This window comes from Cervus elaphus, chromosome 5 (genome assembly GCF_910594005.1).
Source record: "Cervus elaphus chromosome 5, mCerEla1.1, whole genome shotgun sequence".
Lineage (NCBI taxonomy): Eukaryota > Metazoa > Chordata > Mammalia > Artiodactyla > Cervidae > Cervus > Cervus elaphus.
Window position 1 is genome coordinate 118921434 of NC_057819.1, and position 14841 is coordinate 118936274.

Genomic DNA, 14841 nt, shown 5'->3' on the forward strand with positions numbered 1-14841 from the left:
AAGGAAATAAGTACTAAGGCCCAAAGGTGGGAGCATATCTGGGGTATTCAAGAAACAGCAAGAAGGCCAATGTAGCTGAAGTTGAGTAAGTAAGGAAAACAGTAACAGGAGATGAGAAGAGAGACGTGATGGGTACAAGATCAGCCATCACCTTGAAAGCCCTGCCAGGTCTTGGGCTTTTTTCTAAGATAAATGGGAAGCCATTGAAGGATTTAGAGCTGAGGCATGATATAATCTGACCTAATCTTTCATCAGATCTTTCCAGATTCTGTGTGAACAGATGGTGGGGTGAAGCAGTGGAGGTGGGGGAAGTGGAGGAAAGAAACCAAGAATAGAAACAGGGAAACCATTTAAGAGGCTTTAAGAGTAATCCATGTTAGAGATGATGGTTTTTAATACCAGGTTAGATAACAATAAAGTGATGAAAAATAGGGATTTTCCTGGAAGTCCAGTGGTTAAGATTCTGGGCTTCAACTGCAGGGGACACGGATTTGACCCCTGGCCTTGGGTGGGGTGCGAACTAGATCCCCGTTTTGCCTGGAGTCACTGCCAAAAAAAAAGTAATTGAATTTTGATATATTTTAAAAGGAGCCACTGTGATGGATGTTAACTAGACTTATTGTGGTGATCATTTTGTGACACAATGTACACAAAGAAATCCTTCAGACAAAGAGATACTGGCAATTGAAAGTTGGACTAGTGTGCATTGAAATGGCAAAGGTTAGAGATTTGGTCAGTGCATCTATAGCATCTACCATATCAGATTAGAGGGCAAATCAACAGAGTTAAATGCTGCTGACAATCCAAGTAAGATAAGGGCTGAGAATTGACCATTGTGTATAGCCACATGGAGATCACTGGTAGTATCAAAAAGAGAAGTTAAAAAAGAGAGAGAGAGACGTTGTAGGTGGTGAGAGTGGAAAAAAGCCTAACTGAAGGATGTTTAATAGAAATTGAGAGGATAAGATTTAGAAACAGTGAATATGGAATTTTCTGGTGGTGGGTGTTTAGGACTTCTTTCAGAAAGTTCAGTTCAGTCACTCAGTCGTGTCCAACTCTTTGTGACCCCACGGACTGCAGCACACCAGGCTTCCCTGTCCATTACCAACTCCTGGAGCTTACTCAAACTCATGTGTCCATCAAGTCAGTGATGCCATCCAACCATCTCATCCTCTGTCATCCCCTTCTCCTCCTGCCTTCAATCTTTCCTAGTTTCAGGGTCTTTTCAAATGAGGCAGTTCTTTGCATCAGGTGGCCAAAGTATTAGAGTTTCAGCTTCAACATCTGTCCTTCTAATGAATATTCAGGACTGATTTTGTTTAGGCTTGACAGGTTGGATCTCCTTGCAGTCCAAGGGACTCTCAAGAGTCTTCTTCAATACCACAGTTCAAAAGCATCAATTCTTCAGTGCTCAGCTTTCCTTATAGTCCCACTCTCACGTCCATACATGACTACTGGAAAAACCATAGCTTTGACTAGATGTACTTTTGCTGGCTGAGTGATGTCTCTGCTTTTTAATATGCTATCCAAGTTGGTCATAGCGTTTCTTCCAAGGAGCAAGTGTCTTTTAATTTCATAGCTGCTGTCACCATCTGCAGTGATTTTGGAGCCTAAGGAAACAAAGTCTTTCACTTTTTCCATTATTTTCCCATCTATTTGCCATGAAGTGATGGGACAAGATGCCATGATCTTAGTTTTCTGAATGTTGAGTTTTAAGCCAACTTTTTCACTCTCCTCTTTTACCTTCATCAAGAGGCTCTTTAGTTCTTCTTCAGTTTCTGCCATGAGGACTTCTTTAATTAGAGAGATAAAAGAAGTTGTGATTAAATAGAGAAGAAGGAAGTGGTGGTTTGAAAGGGAGGTGATGTGAAGCAGTCAACAAGAAGAGTGGGAAAGTTAATGGACCAGCCAAGTATGGTGTGATTGCCCAACAGAAATAAGGACCTACTTGAGCTTCATGGTCATCAATTTAACATGAAAACTGCATAGTTAACTTCAACTCCATGCAGCTGCATGGCTGCAGACACAGAATAAGCTGCTGCTGCTGCTGCTGCTAAGTCGCTTCAGTCGTGTCCGACTCTGTGCGACCCCATAGACGGCAGCCCACCAGGCTCCCCCGTCCCTGGGTTTCTCCAGGTAAGAACACTGGAGTGGGTTGCCATTTCCTTCTCCAATGCATGAAAGTGAAGTTGCTCAGTCGTGTCCAACTCTTCGTGACCCCATGGACTGCAACCTACCAGGCTCCTCCATCCATGGGATTTTCCAGGCAAGAGTACTGGAGTGGGGTGCCATTGCCTTCTCTGACAGAATAAGCAGACACTTCTTTTAACCAGGAATGGAGTTTTGCCAAGTGAGTATATTAAAAGCAAGAGTAGAGCAATTTAAATGCAGCCTTCCACAAAATTTAAACATGCTTATCACTTTCTTTGCTCACCATTGTTTCTTACTTCTACTTTTTTGGGGATTGACTTTATTCTTCCTCAAGTAAATTGTTCTTAGTACTTTCAACAATAGTCAGTCTTTGTCTGAAAAATCTTTATTTTACATTCATGCTTGAATCATGGTTTGACTAAGTCTAGATGTGTAGATGGTCATTTTACCTTAGAATACTGACATGTGCAGCTACTATGGACTTCCCAGTTGGTGCTAGTGGTAAAGAACCTGCCTGCCAATGCAGGAGACATATTGGTCCCTAGGTTGGGAAGATCCCCTGGAGGAGAGAATGGCAACCCACTCCAGTATTCTTGTCTGGAGAATTCCATGGATAGAGGAGCCTGGCAGGCTACAGTCCATAGTGTCACAAAGAGTCAGACATGGCTAAAGCAACTTCGCACACATGCATGCATTCAGCTACTATGTCTGAAAAAAGTGTAATGAAACTGGTTCCACAAGGCTGAAAAATTGAAAACTTGATTCACCTACTGCTTCAGGAACTACCTTCATCTGCCACCCTTACAGACTCTCTAGCATCCCCTATTCACAGGATTTAATATAGAGCCAGCTGGCAAAACAGAAATGTGATTTAGAGTCCCACACATAAGGGCTTCCCTGGTGGCTCAGATAGAAAAAAATCTGCCTGCAATGCAGAAAACCCAGGTTCAATCCCTGGGTCAGAAGATCTCCTGGAAAAGGGAATGGCAACCCACTTCAGTATTCTTGCCTAGAGAATTCCACGGACAGAGGAGCCTGGCAGGCTACTGTCCGTGGGGTCACAAAGAGTCAGACATGGCTGAGTGACTAACACACACACACAAAGCAAAGTACAGAAGGGTAGGACCAGAGCACTGAGAATTAGTTCCTAAATCTCCTTTTGACTACTCAGCTACAGACTCTTCTACATATATTTGAATTTAGCTTCCATATAAAACAATAAAAAAAAAAAAACCTCTCTTAGTTTCCAGCTAGTAAGGAGTAGCTATCCTTCATACAAGTGAAAGTTGTCTTCACTCTCTCCCCAGAATAAGAAGAAGCAAAGTTCCAACAGTCTATCTCTGGGAGACAGTCATACATCTCTGGGTCATGTTAGTTACTTCCCAAATTTAGTTACAGCCCCATTTGAACATTGTTACTTAGAGACTAAGCTATAAAGTTAGCCTATAACAAAATTTGTATTTTAATTTAAAAGGGGAAAAAGAGATAAAAGAACATACATACATAGATAGGTAGACTCATATGCACTGTTTCCTGGCCCTCTTTTTTGCCATTAAAAAATTAACTATAAGTCTTCATTGCTTTTTGATAGTTAATCTCTTTTTCTCTTGTAACTCTTAAGATTATCTCTATCTTTGAAGTTCTCATTATCACGTGGCCGAGTGTAGATCTCTTTATATTTTTCCTGCTTGAACTTCTGATTCCTGAAACTGAACATTTATGCCTTTCATCAAGTCTGAAAATCCTCAGTCCTTACGTTTTAGTATTATCTCACCCCTCTTTTCTCTTTTTTCACTTTTGGAAACTCCTATTATATACATGTTAGACTTTCTTATTTGGTTTTTCATATCTTTTTTTCAGCTTGCAGTGCATTAATAATTGTATAAATATAACTTTATTCAAGGTGGAAATTTTTATAAGTCAATGTTTGTTATCATTATTAAAACTAATTCTATAATTTAGGCAACAGAAGAAAAGAAAGATGAAGAAGAGGGAGGCCTAGAGGAGGGGAGAGAGAAGGAAGAAGGGAAAAAATAAAGAAAATAATACAACTGTTATGTGATTGAATTATTTATATTAGCCGTCAAACAGTATCTAAGTTACTGAGATTATACAATTCCTATTTTACTTTTTATGCATATTATTGTCTTATCATTATAAGAGGTTCTCTTTACTTAGGTTGAAAGAAAAATGTCTGACTCTCCTCCTTGATTCTGAAGAGCTTAACAAGCCTTCATTGTACCTTATTCTTTCCCCTGCACCTGATAAGGATGTTTAATATGTACACGTTTCCTTTTCTAAAGGAGAGAAGATTCACACTGAGGACCTGAAAAATGTTCTTAAAAACATGGGAATAGAGATCACAAATAAGGAACACAAAAAGCTTATTAAAACTCTGCCCGTTTCTGGTAAGCATTTAAGTGTGTTCTATGTCACTGAAGTCTAAAAATGTATTCCTTCAACAAACATTTACTGAAGCTCTCTTTTGTACATAGCACTGTACTAAACTCTGTTGGGCAGGTACCGTGACTGTGGGGAGCACATTTCCTCAAGTTCCTGCCCTCCTAAACAAAACTTCAGGGAAGGTTAGTTGTAGGGTTTTGTATAAGAAATTCTAACATTTGAAACATTTTATGTCAATTAAAAATATTGTTTAAAGATTCAATCTTAGCATTTTTTTTGAAATCCTGTTCTTTTCATTTAGATTTTGGTTTAGGAAACTGGGACCTCTTTAGACAGAAGTCCCATATAGGACACACATGTCCTTTCATCTCTTTGGGAGAAATCTAAAGTCTAAGCTGTAAGAAGAGAAAAGGGAAGGAGGATAGGAAAATGAAGAAAGAAAAATAAAGCCAAATGAGAGAGGAGAAATGGTAAAGAAAAAGCTATGTGTGTTTCAGCAAAGTAGGATGCCACTAGCAGTAGTCTTCTCTTCTGTCCAGTGGATAGATTCACTACACTGAATTTTCTGAGTACTTTTTATTTCATTGAGAATAAACTTTGATAAATTTAAGTTTTCCCTTTCTGAAAGTAAATACTGATTTTTATGAATCATCAAAAACTAAATCATGGGGTTTTTTGTTGTTGTTTGTTTGTTTACAGCTGATAAAAAGGTGTTTAAGAAAGAATTGCTGAAGGGTGTGAAGTCTTTCAAAGGTGAGTGGAAAAAAAGACATGTGTCCATGTGTGCCCAGTCATCACCATATCATTGAAAACTTATTTGTAAACATCATTTTTAAGACTATATCATTGTGTTGTATTTACACACACACAATTTACTTGATTATTCTTTTCTTTTTAAATTTATTTATTTTTTGATTGAAGGATAATTGCTTTACAGAATTTTGTTGTTTTCTGTCAAACCTGAACATGAATCAGCCATAGGTATGCATATATCCCCTCCCTACTGAAACCCCTCCCATCTCCCTCCCCATCCCACCCCTCCAGGTTGACACAGAACCCCTATTTGAGTTTCCTGAGCCATACAGTAAATTCCCACTGGAATTTTACACATGGTGATGTAAGTTCCCATGTTACTCTTTCCATACATCTCACCCTCTCCTCCTCTCTCCCCATGTCCATAAGTCTATTCTCTGTGTCTGTTTCTCCATTGCTTCCCTGTACACAAATTCTTCAGTACCATTTTTCTAGATTCCATATATATGCATTAGAATATGATATTTATCTTTCTTTTTCTGACTTACTTCACTCTGTATGATAGGTTCTAGGTTCATCCACCTCATCAGAACTGACTCAAAAGTGTTCCTTTTTATGGCTGAGTAATACTCCATTGTGTATATGTACCACAACTTCTTTATCCATTCATCTGTCGATGGACATCTAGGTTGCTTCCATTAGGGTGCAGCTATTGTAATTAATGCTGCAATGAACAATGGGATACGTGTCTTTTTCCATTTTGGTTTCCTCAGGGTATATGCCTAGGAGTGGGATTGCCAGGTTATATGGTGGTTTTATTCCTAGTTCTTTAAGGAATCTCCATACCATCTACCATAGTGGCTGAATCAATTTACATTCCCACCAACAGTGCAAGAGCATTCCCTTTTCTCCATACCCTTTCCAGCATTTATTGTTTGTAGACTTTTTAATGATAGCCATTCTGACCAGTGTAAGGTGATATCTCATTGTAGTTTTAATTTGCATTTCCCTAATAATGAGCGATATTGAGCATCTTTTCATGTGTTTGTTAGCCATCTGTATGTCTTCCTTGGGGAAATGTCTATTTAGGTCTTTTCCACACTTCTTCTTGACTGGGTTGTTTGTTTTTCTGGTATTGAGTTGTATGAGCTGTTTGTATATTTTGGAAATTAATCCCTTGTCATTTGTTTCATTTGCTATTATTTTCTCCCATTCTGAGGGTTGTCTTTTCACCTTGCTTATGGTTTCCTTTACTGTGCAAAAGCTTTTAAGTTTAATCAGGTCCCACTTGTTTACTTTTGTTTTTATTTCCACTAATCTAGGAGGTAGGTCATAGAGTACCTTGCTTTGATTTATGTCATTGAGTGTTCTGCCTATGTTTTCCTCAAAGAGTTTTATAGTTTCTTGTGTCACATTTAGGTGTTTAATCCATTTTGATTCTATCTTTGTGTGTGATGTTAGAAAGTGCTCTAATTTCATTCTTTTACGTGTAGCTATCCAGTTTTCCCAGCACCATTTATTGAAGACGCTGTCTTTGCCTCATTGCATATTCTTGCCTCCTTTGTCAAAAATAAGGTACCCATAGGTGCATAGGTTTATTTCTGGGCTTTCTATCTTGCTCCATTGGTCTATATTTCTGTTCTTGTGCCAGTGCCATACTGTCTTGATGACTGTAGCTTTGTAGTATACTCTGAAGTCAGGAAGTTTGATTCCTCCAGCTCCCTTCTTCTTTCTCAAGACTGTTTTCGCTATTCAGGGTCTTTTGTGTTTCCATATGAATTGTGAAATTTTTTGTTCTAGTTCTGTGAAAAATGTCATTGTTAATTTAATAGGGATCACATTGAATCTGTAGATTGCGTTTGGTAATATAGTCATTTTTATAATATTGACTCTTCCTACCCAGGAACATGGAATATCTCCATCTGTTTATGTTCTCTTTGATTTCTTTCATTAGTGTCTTATAATTTTCTGTGTACAGTTCTTTTGTCTCCTTAGGTAAGTTTATTCCTAGATATTTAATTCTTTTTGTTGCAATGGTGAATGGGATTGATTCCTTAATTTCTCTTTCTGATTTTTCATTGTTAGTGTATAGAAAGGCAAGTGATTTCTATGTATTGATTTTGTATCCTGCAATTTTGCTAAATTCACTGATTAGCTCTGGTAGTTTTCTGATACTGTCTTTAGGTTTTTTTATGTACAGTATCATGTCATCTACAAACGATGAGAGCTTTACTTCTTTTCTGATCTGGATTCCTTTTATTTCTTTTTCTTCTCTGATTGATGTATCTAGGACTTTCAGAACTATGTTGAATAACAGTGGTGAAAGTGGGCACCCCTGTCTTGTTCCTGATCTTAAGGGGAATGCTTTCAGTTTTTAACCATTGAGAATAATGTTTGCGCTAGGTTTATCATATATGGCCTTTACTATGCTGAGGTAGGTTCCTTCTATGCCCATTCTTTGAAGAGCTTTGGTCATTAATGGATGCTGAATTTTGACAAAGGCTGTTTCTGCATCTATTGAGATGATCATATGGTTTTTATCTTTCAATTTGTTAATATGGTGTATCACATTGATTGATTTGCATATATTGAAGAATCCTTGCATCCCTGGAATAAACCCAACTTGATCATGGTGTGTGAGCTTTTTGATGTATTGCTGAATTCTGTTTGTTAAAATTTTGTTGAGGATTTTTGCATCTATGTTCATCAATGATAGAGGCCTATAGTTTTCTTTTTTTGTGTTGTCTTTGTCTGACTTTGGTATCAGGGTGATGGTGGTTGCATAGAATGACTTTGGAAGTGGTCCTTCCTCTGCAATTTTTTGAAAGAGTTTTAGAAGGATAGGCATTAGCTCTTCTCTAATGTTTGATAGAGTTCTCCTGTGGAGCCATCTGGTCTTGGGCTTTTGTTTTTGGGGAGATTTTTTGATCCCAGCTTCAATTTCAGTGCTTGTAGTTGGGTTGCTCATAATTTCTATTTCTTCCTGGTTCAGTCTTGGAAGATTGAACTTTTCTAAGAATCTGTCCATTTCTTCCAGGTTATCCATTTTTTTGCCATATAGTTGTTCAAAATAGTCTCTTATAATCCTTTGTATTTCTGCATTGTCTGTTGTAACCTCTCCTTTTTCAGGTCTAATTTTGTTGATTTGATTCTTCTCTCTTTTTTTCTTGATGAGCATAAAGGCTTGTCAATTTTGTTTATATTCTCAAAGAACCAGCTTTTAGTTTTATTAATCTTTGCTATTGTTTCTTTCATTTCTTTTTCATTTATTTCTGCTTGGATCTTTATGATTTCTTTCCTTCTACTAATTTTGGAGGTTTTTTGTTCTTCTTTTTCCAGTTGTTTTAGGTGTAAAGTTAGGTTGTCTATTCAATGTTTTTCTTGTTTCTTGAGGTAGGACTGTATTGCTATAAACTTCCCTCTTAGAACTGCTTTTGCTGCATCCTGTAGGTTTTGAGTTGTCGTGTTTTCATTGTCATTTGTTTCTAGAAATTTTTTTTTTCCTTTTGATTTCTTTAGTAACCTGTTGGCTATTTAGAAATGTGTTGTGTAATCTCCATGTATTTCTGTTTCTTATAGTTTTTTTCTGGTAATTGATATCTAGTCTCATAGCACTGTGGTCAGAGAAGATGCTTGATATGATTTCAGTTTTCTTAAATTTACTGAGGTTTGATTTGTGACCCAGGATGTGATCTATCCTGGAGAATGTTTCATGTGCACTTGAGAAGAATGTGTATTCTTCTGCATTTGGATGGAATGTCCTGAAGATAAAAATGAGATCCATCTCATCTAATGTATCATTTAAGACTTGTGTTTCCTTATTAATTTTCGGTTTTGATGATGTCCATTGGTGTGAGTGGGGTGTTTAAGTCTCCTACTATTATTGTGTTACTGTCAATTTCTCCTTTTATGTCTGTTAGTGTTTGTTTTATGTATTGAGGTGCTCCTATGTTGGGTGCATAGATATTTACAGTTGTTATGTTTTCCTCCTGGATTAATCCCTTGATCATTATGTAGTGTCCTTCCTTATCTCTTGTAATCTTCTTTACTTTAAGGTCTATTTTTTCTGATATGAAGATTCCTACTCCAGCTTTCTTTTGCTTCCAATTTGCATGGAATATATTTTTCCATCCTCTCATATTCAGTCTATATGTGTCTTTAGGTCTGAAGTGGGTTTTCTGTAGACAGCATAGATATGGTCTTGTTTTTGTATCCATTCAGACAGCCTGTGTCTTTTGGTTGGAACATTTAATCCATTTACATTTAAAGTAATTATTGATATATATGTTCCTATTGCCATTTTAATTGTTTGGGGTTGATTTTGTAGATCTTTTTTCTTCTCTTGTATTTCTTGACTATGTAAGTCTCTTTAACATTTGTTGTAAAGCTGGTTTGATTTTTCTTTTCTTATTGAACATTTAAGTAGTCTGTAGTGCTTTGCTATTATACATCTGTGGTCTTTATATATAAATATTTATTCAACTTTTAGGTAGAGTTTGCCAACTAGAATTACGAGGTCAAAGGATCTTAACTCTTTGATTTATATAAATGAATAAGAGTACCCATTACTGTTATGTGTTGGCCACTATATATTGTTTCACATTTTTTTGGCCTTGTTAATTTGACAGATGAGAAATGGAGTCTGTATTTTTTAATTGGTGAAGTTGAAAATGGTTTATATCATTATATCTTTCAGTCTTTTAATTATTTGTCTGGCATCTTGTCCATTATCCTATGGCATCTTTGCATTTTTCCTATTAATTTCAATGACTTCTTTATAAGGATATTAGCACATTGTCATGTCTATAGAAAATATTTTTCCATTTGTTTGTTTGCATTTTTATTTTATTATGTTGTATTTTTTAACAACAGTTTTATTAAAATATAATTTATACACCTTGTAATTCAGCCATTTAAAATGTACAATTCAGTGCTTTTTAGTATAGTAATAGAGTTGTGCAACCATCACTACAATCAATTTAGAACATTTTCATCACCAAAAAGAAACTGCACTAATTAGCAGTCACTCCCCATTCCCTATAACTCTCACAGACCTAGGCAGCCACCAACTTACTTTCTGTCCACTATGTTGTACTTCAGTATACAGACATTTTTCATTTTTGTGTGTTTATATCAGTCATTCCTTCTGTGATTTCTTCTTGTCATTTTGTATTTAGAAAGTCTGCCTCATTAACTAGTTTTTCTGTAGTATAAATTACATTAAGAAGCTAATTTATTGTTACTGTGGGAAGTTTCAGATCTTACTTTTTGACAAGAATGACATGATTTGGTTGTTGTCTAATTTACCAGAGTTGCCAAATTCTTTCTTTACTTTTTTCTCCCCAATATAAACTTCTCCCAATTAGTTTTGGGATCATATTTTGTTTCTGATTCCACACAACTTGCTGTAAAGCTCTTTTGTGCTTTTATTTCTAGGTAAGTGTTGATAGTCTGAATTTTTCATTTCGTGACATTTTTTCTATTTTCTCTTGTTTTTATTAAGGAGGCAAGGTTAATGTCAGTGACCTGAGTAATGTTCTACAAAACACTGGATTCAACCTTGAAGCAAAGGAAATCCAGGACTTGCAAACCCACCTACCTACTGGTGAGCCTTTAGGATGCCTTTATCTTGTAGACGATAACTCAGCTCATTCTGAAAGCTGTGACATGTTCGGAAGAGAAAACTGAAAGCAAAGATACAATGTAGAGGCTATTGCTGAAATCCAGATGATACAGCCTTATAAAAATCCAGATAATAAGGGTCTTATTTAGGGAGCCACATTGGTAATATATTGGGAAGACTGATCTGATGTGGTAGGTGAAAGCAAGATAGAGAATAAAAGTGTGAATCAGAAGACTGTGGACCATGGGATTGCCTCAGAACAAAAAATGGGGTGGGGGGAAACAGAACAGAGAGAAAAATCCTTTTTAGGACATAATTGAAGTAATTACAGGAAATTTAGATACAAGGTATCAGCCAATTGAGTAAGATAAGGAAGAAAGATAAAGGAAAGGTAAGAAGAAAGAATTAGGAAAAGATAATATAAAGATACATACATAAGAATATAGACTGACCTTTTTTTTTGTTAAATAGCGTAACTGGGATGGAATCAGGGCTAAGATAAAAGGACTCAGACTGAAGAAAAGGAGGGGAGTAGTCTCTTCTTTCTTCATCGGATAATCTTGTCTGGCATGAGGGCTGGTTTCAAGTTTCCTTTGTAATAGCATGGAACCCCAAGGATTAGAAAGATCTTTTACTAGAGTAAGACTTCATTGTTCAAGGATGAAAGTCATGAGTTTTAAATACATTTCTTTCTTTAATTAATTCATTCAGCAAACATTTATTGAGTGCCAACAATATGCCAGCATTGTGTTGTATTGCTTTATTTATTTGGCAACTATTTATACTATTTCTGTGCAATGTATTTATTATTAATAGATACATTAACCCCTTACTAGATATATATTTGCAGATATCTTCTCCCATTCAGTAGGTTGCCTTCTCATTTTGTTGATGGTTTCTTTTTATGTACAAAAGAATTTTAGTTTAACATAATTCCATTTGAATATTTTTGCTTTTGTTTCCCTTGCCTAGGAGACACATCCAAAAAATATATATATTTCTAAGTCCAGTGTTGAAGAGCTTACTGCCTATGTTTTTTTCTAGTTTTACGGTTTCAGGTCTTGCATTTAAATCTTTAATCCATTTTGAGTTTATCTTGGTATGTGGTTTAAGAAAATGTTTCAGGGGACTTCCCTGGTGGTCCAGTGGCTAAGATTCTGTGCTCCCAGTGTAAGGGGCCAGGGTTCAATCCCTGGTCAGGGAAGTAGGTCCCACATACCACAGCTAAGACTCGAGGCAGTCAAATGAATAAACAAATAAATAAATATTTAAAAAAAAAGAAAATGTTTCAGATTTCCCAAACTACTTATTGAAGAGACTTGTGTATTTAATTTTTCAATTATCTTTGTTAAAGATACCTTATTATCTTTGTTATTGTTGTTGTTTAGTCTCTAAGTCCTGTCCAACTCTTTTGTGACCCCATGGACTATAGCCCACCAGGCTCCTCTGTCCATGGGATTTCCCAGGCAAGAATACTGGAGTGGGTTGCCATTGCCTTCTCCAGGGGATCTTCCAACCCAGGGTTCAAACCTGTGTCTCCTGAATTGGCAGGTGGATTCTTTACCACTGAGCCACTTAGCACACATACCTGAATCTAAATTCTGAATTTCTTATAGAAGATGAAAAGGTTGACTTGGATGTGTTGATGGATGCAGCAAACACTTTTACAGGTGAGTAAGAATTGGTATCACATGTTATAAAATTGAGATCTTGATGTTTTATGGAGAATTACTTACTTAACAGCAGTAGTTTACTCTGTCCAGTCATTAGTAAGTTCACTCTGCTCTTTTATCTATTTATTGATAATTTTGACTTATTGATACTAGTTTAGATTATTAGAGATTTAGAGAAAGTGTGGGCACTCTCCATAAGGAATATTAACTTGTCCAGTGTTTTGGCCAGTAATGTGCTCTCATTTCCCTAGTGTTTAAAAAAATCAAAATATAGGTGAACACAATGAATCTTAATGTGAAGTTTTTGCATCAGGAAACAGTCTGTTCCATAATTCAGGTTAAGAAGCAGTAACAGAGATATTACTTACCTGTAGACTCTACTTACCATCACGAATCATTGTGCCTCCGTGTTACTCTGTGCCAGATTGACCCATGCACAGGATAGAAATGTTATCTATCTTCTTATTTGAATTTAAAAAGCCTTTTCAAATAATGGATGTCACAATAACTCTGTGTAAGTGAAGTCAGCTCATGTATTTAAACTTCATCCTGCAGTTAAAAGTAAGGTTGTACTGGATTATTTTTTTATAATTTAGAATAATTAGACCTCTTAATATTATCACCTGAAACAATTCCTGTCTATTCAAAGGAGACAAAGTAGAAGCCAGTGACTTTAAAACTGTGCTGGGAAACATGGGACTTGAGCTCACTGAAAAAGAACAGTTTCTGCTGTCAAAAACTCTGCCAATCTCTAGTGAGTAGTTAACATCCCATCACGGTGCTCAGGGAAATGTGATATTGTGGGCTTTGGGGTGAGAATTGTCCAGTGCCCTGAGAAACCCCCTAAGAAAAATGCAGATCAGACATAAGAAACTTTGTTACTGTCACTTGTGTTTTCGTTTGGAAGTGAGAGACTTCTCTCTTTTCTATTCAGCCAGTGGTTAAATATTTTTTTATTTTAATAGCTACACAGCTAAATTGTTAGGTAGTCCTCTGAAAATGCACCCCACATGCTCAGTTCCTCCCCCAGTAGCTCTCCCACAGTCCAGCAGCTAAAGTGTAAACATGTGAGAGCCAGGGACCCTTCTGGACCGTGTGCTTATATTGTCAGCACCCGCTCTGATTGGTCAGTATCCCAGTGACTTAGTTCCTCAAAAGTTTCACCTCCTGTGCCCTGCGTAGACTCACCCACAGAGACCCTAGAGGCCAGCCTGTGCTTCAACTGTACCTCCTGCCTAACTCCAGAGACCTCAACATATAGACATTCTTCCCCTGCCCCATAGTTCCCATCCCTCATTGTTCCCCAGGCAAGAGAGAGCCTCAGTTCAGTTCAGTCACTCAGTCATGTCTGACTCTTTGTGACCCATGGACTGCAGCACACCAGGCTTCCCTGACCATCACTCCCAGAGCTTATTCAAACTTATGTCCATCGAGTTGGTGATGCCATCCAACCATCATCCTCTGTCGTCCCCTTCTCCTCCTGCCTTCAATCTTTCCCAACTTCAGGGTCTCTTCTAATGAGTCAGTTCTTTACATCAGGTGGTCAAAGTATTGGATCTTCAGCTTCAGCATCAGTCCTTCCAATGAATATTCAGGACTGATTTCCTTTAGGATGGACTGTTTGGATCTTCTTGCAGTCCAGGGGACTCTCAAGAGTCTTCTCCAACACCACAGTTCAAAAGCATCAATTCTTAGGCCCTCAGCTTTCTTTATGTTCCAATGCTCACATCCATACATGACTACTGGAAAAAACCATACCTTTGACTAGACAGAGCTTTATTGGCAAAGTAATGTCTATGCTTTTTAATATGCTGTCTAGGTTTGTCATAGCTTTTCTTACAAGAAGCATCTTTTAGTTTCATGGCTGCAATCACCATCTGCAGTGATTTTGGAGCCCAAGAAAATAAAGTCTGTCCCTGTGAGAGAGCCTACACATCACTAAGGAAGTTAGTGACCTTAGTGGCAGAATTGGCACCCTGGGCAGCAAATGCTCAATGCCTCCTGTGAATCCTCCCCACATACACCTGAGGCTATGACTACTCACTGTGTCTAGCATCCCCCCGCCCAACTGCTCTCACGGGGCCAGTTGTGAGAAATGCAACATTCTTAGGATATTGGCTCCAAGAAAGCAGGATAGAGATGCAGAAAGAAGCAGATGGACTGTAATGGAGATGACTGCCTGCATATGCCTGGTGCTGAGGGTTCTGTCCACTCTGCAGACACTCCTGCCACAGAATG

General features: G+C 37.4%; 1 protein-coding gene across 1 annotated transcript in view; it reads left to right on the plus strand.

The window, feature by feature from the left end:
* EFCAB3 (EF-hand calcium binding domain 3) overlaps positions 1 to 14841 on the plus strand; it is a 146244-nt gene that overhangs the window by 59694 nt on the left and 71709 nt on the right. The window contains exons 22-26 of the mRNA XM_043904952.1: positions 4455 to 4559; positions 5254 to 5307; positions 10811 to 10912; positions 12547 to 12600; positions 13253 to 13357. Of these exons, the coding sequence (XP_043760887.1) occupies positions 4455 to 4559; positions 5254 to 5307; positions 10811 to 10912; positions 12547 to 12600; positions 13253 to 13357 (420 nt within the window). The remainder of the gene's footprint in view (positions 1 to 4454; positions 4560 to 5253; positions 5308 to 10810; positions 10913 to 12546; positions 12601 to 13252; positions 13358 to 14841) is intronic.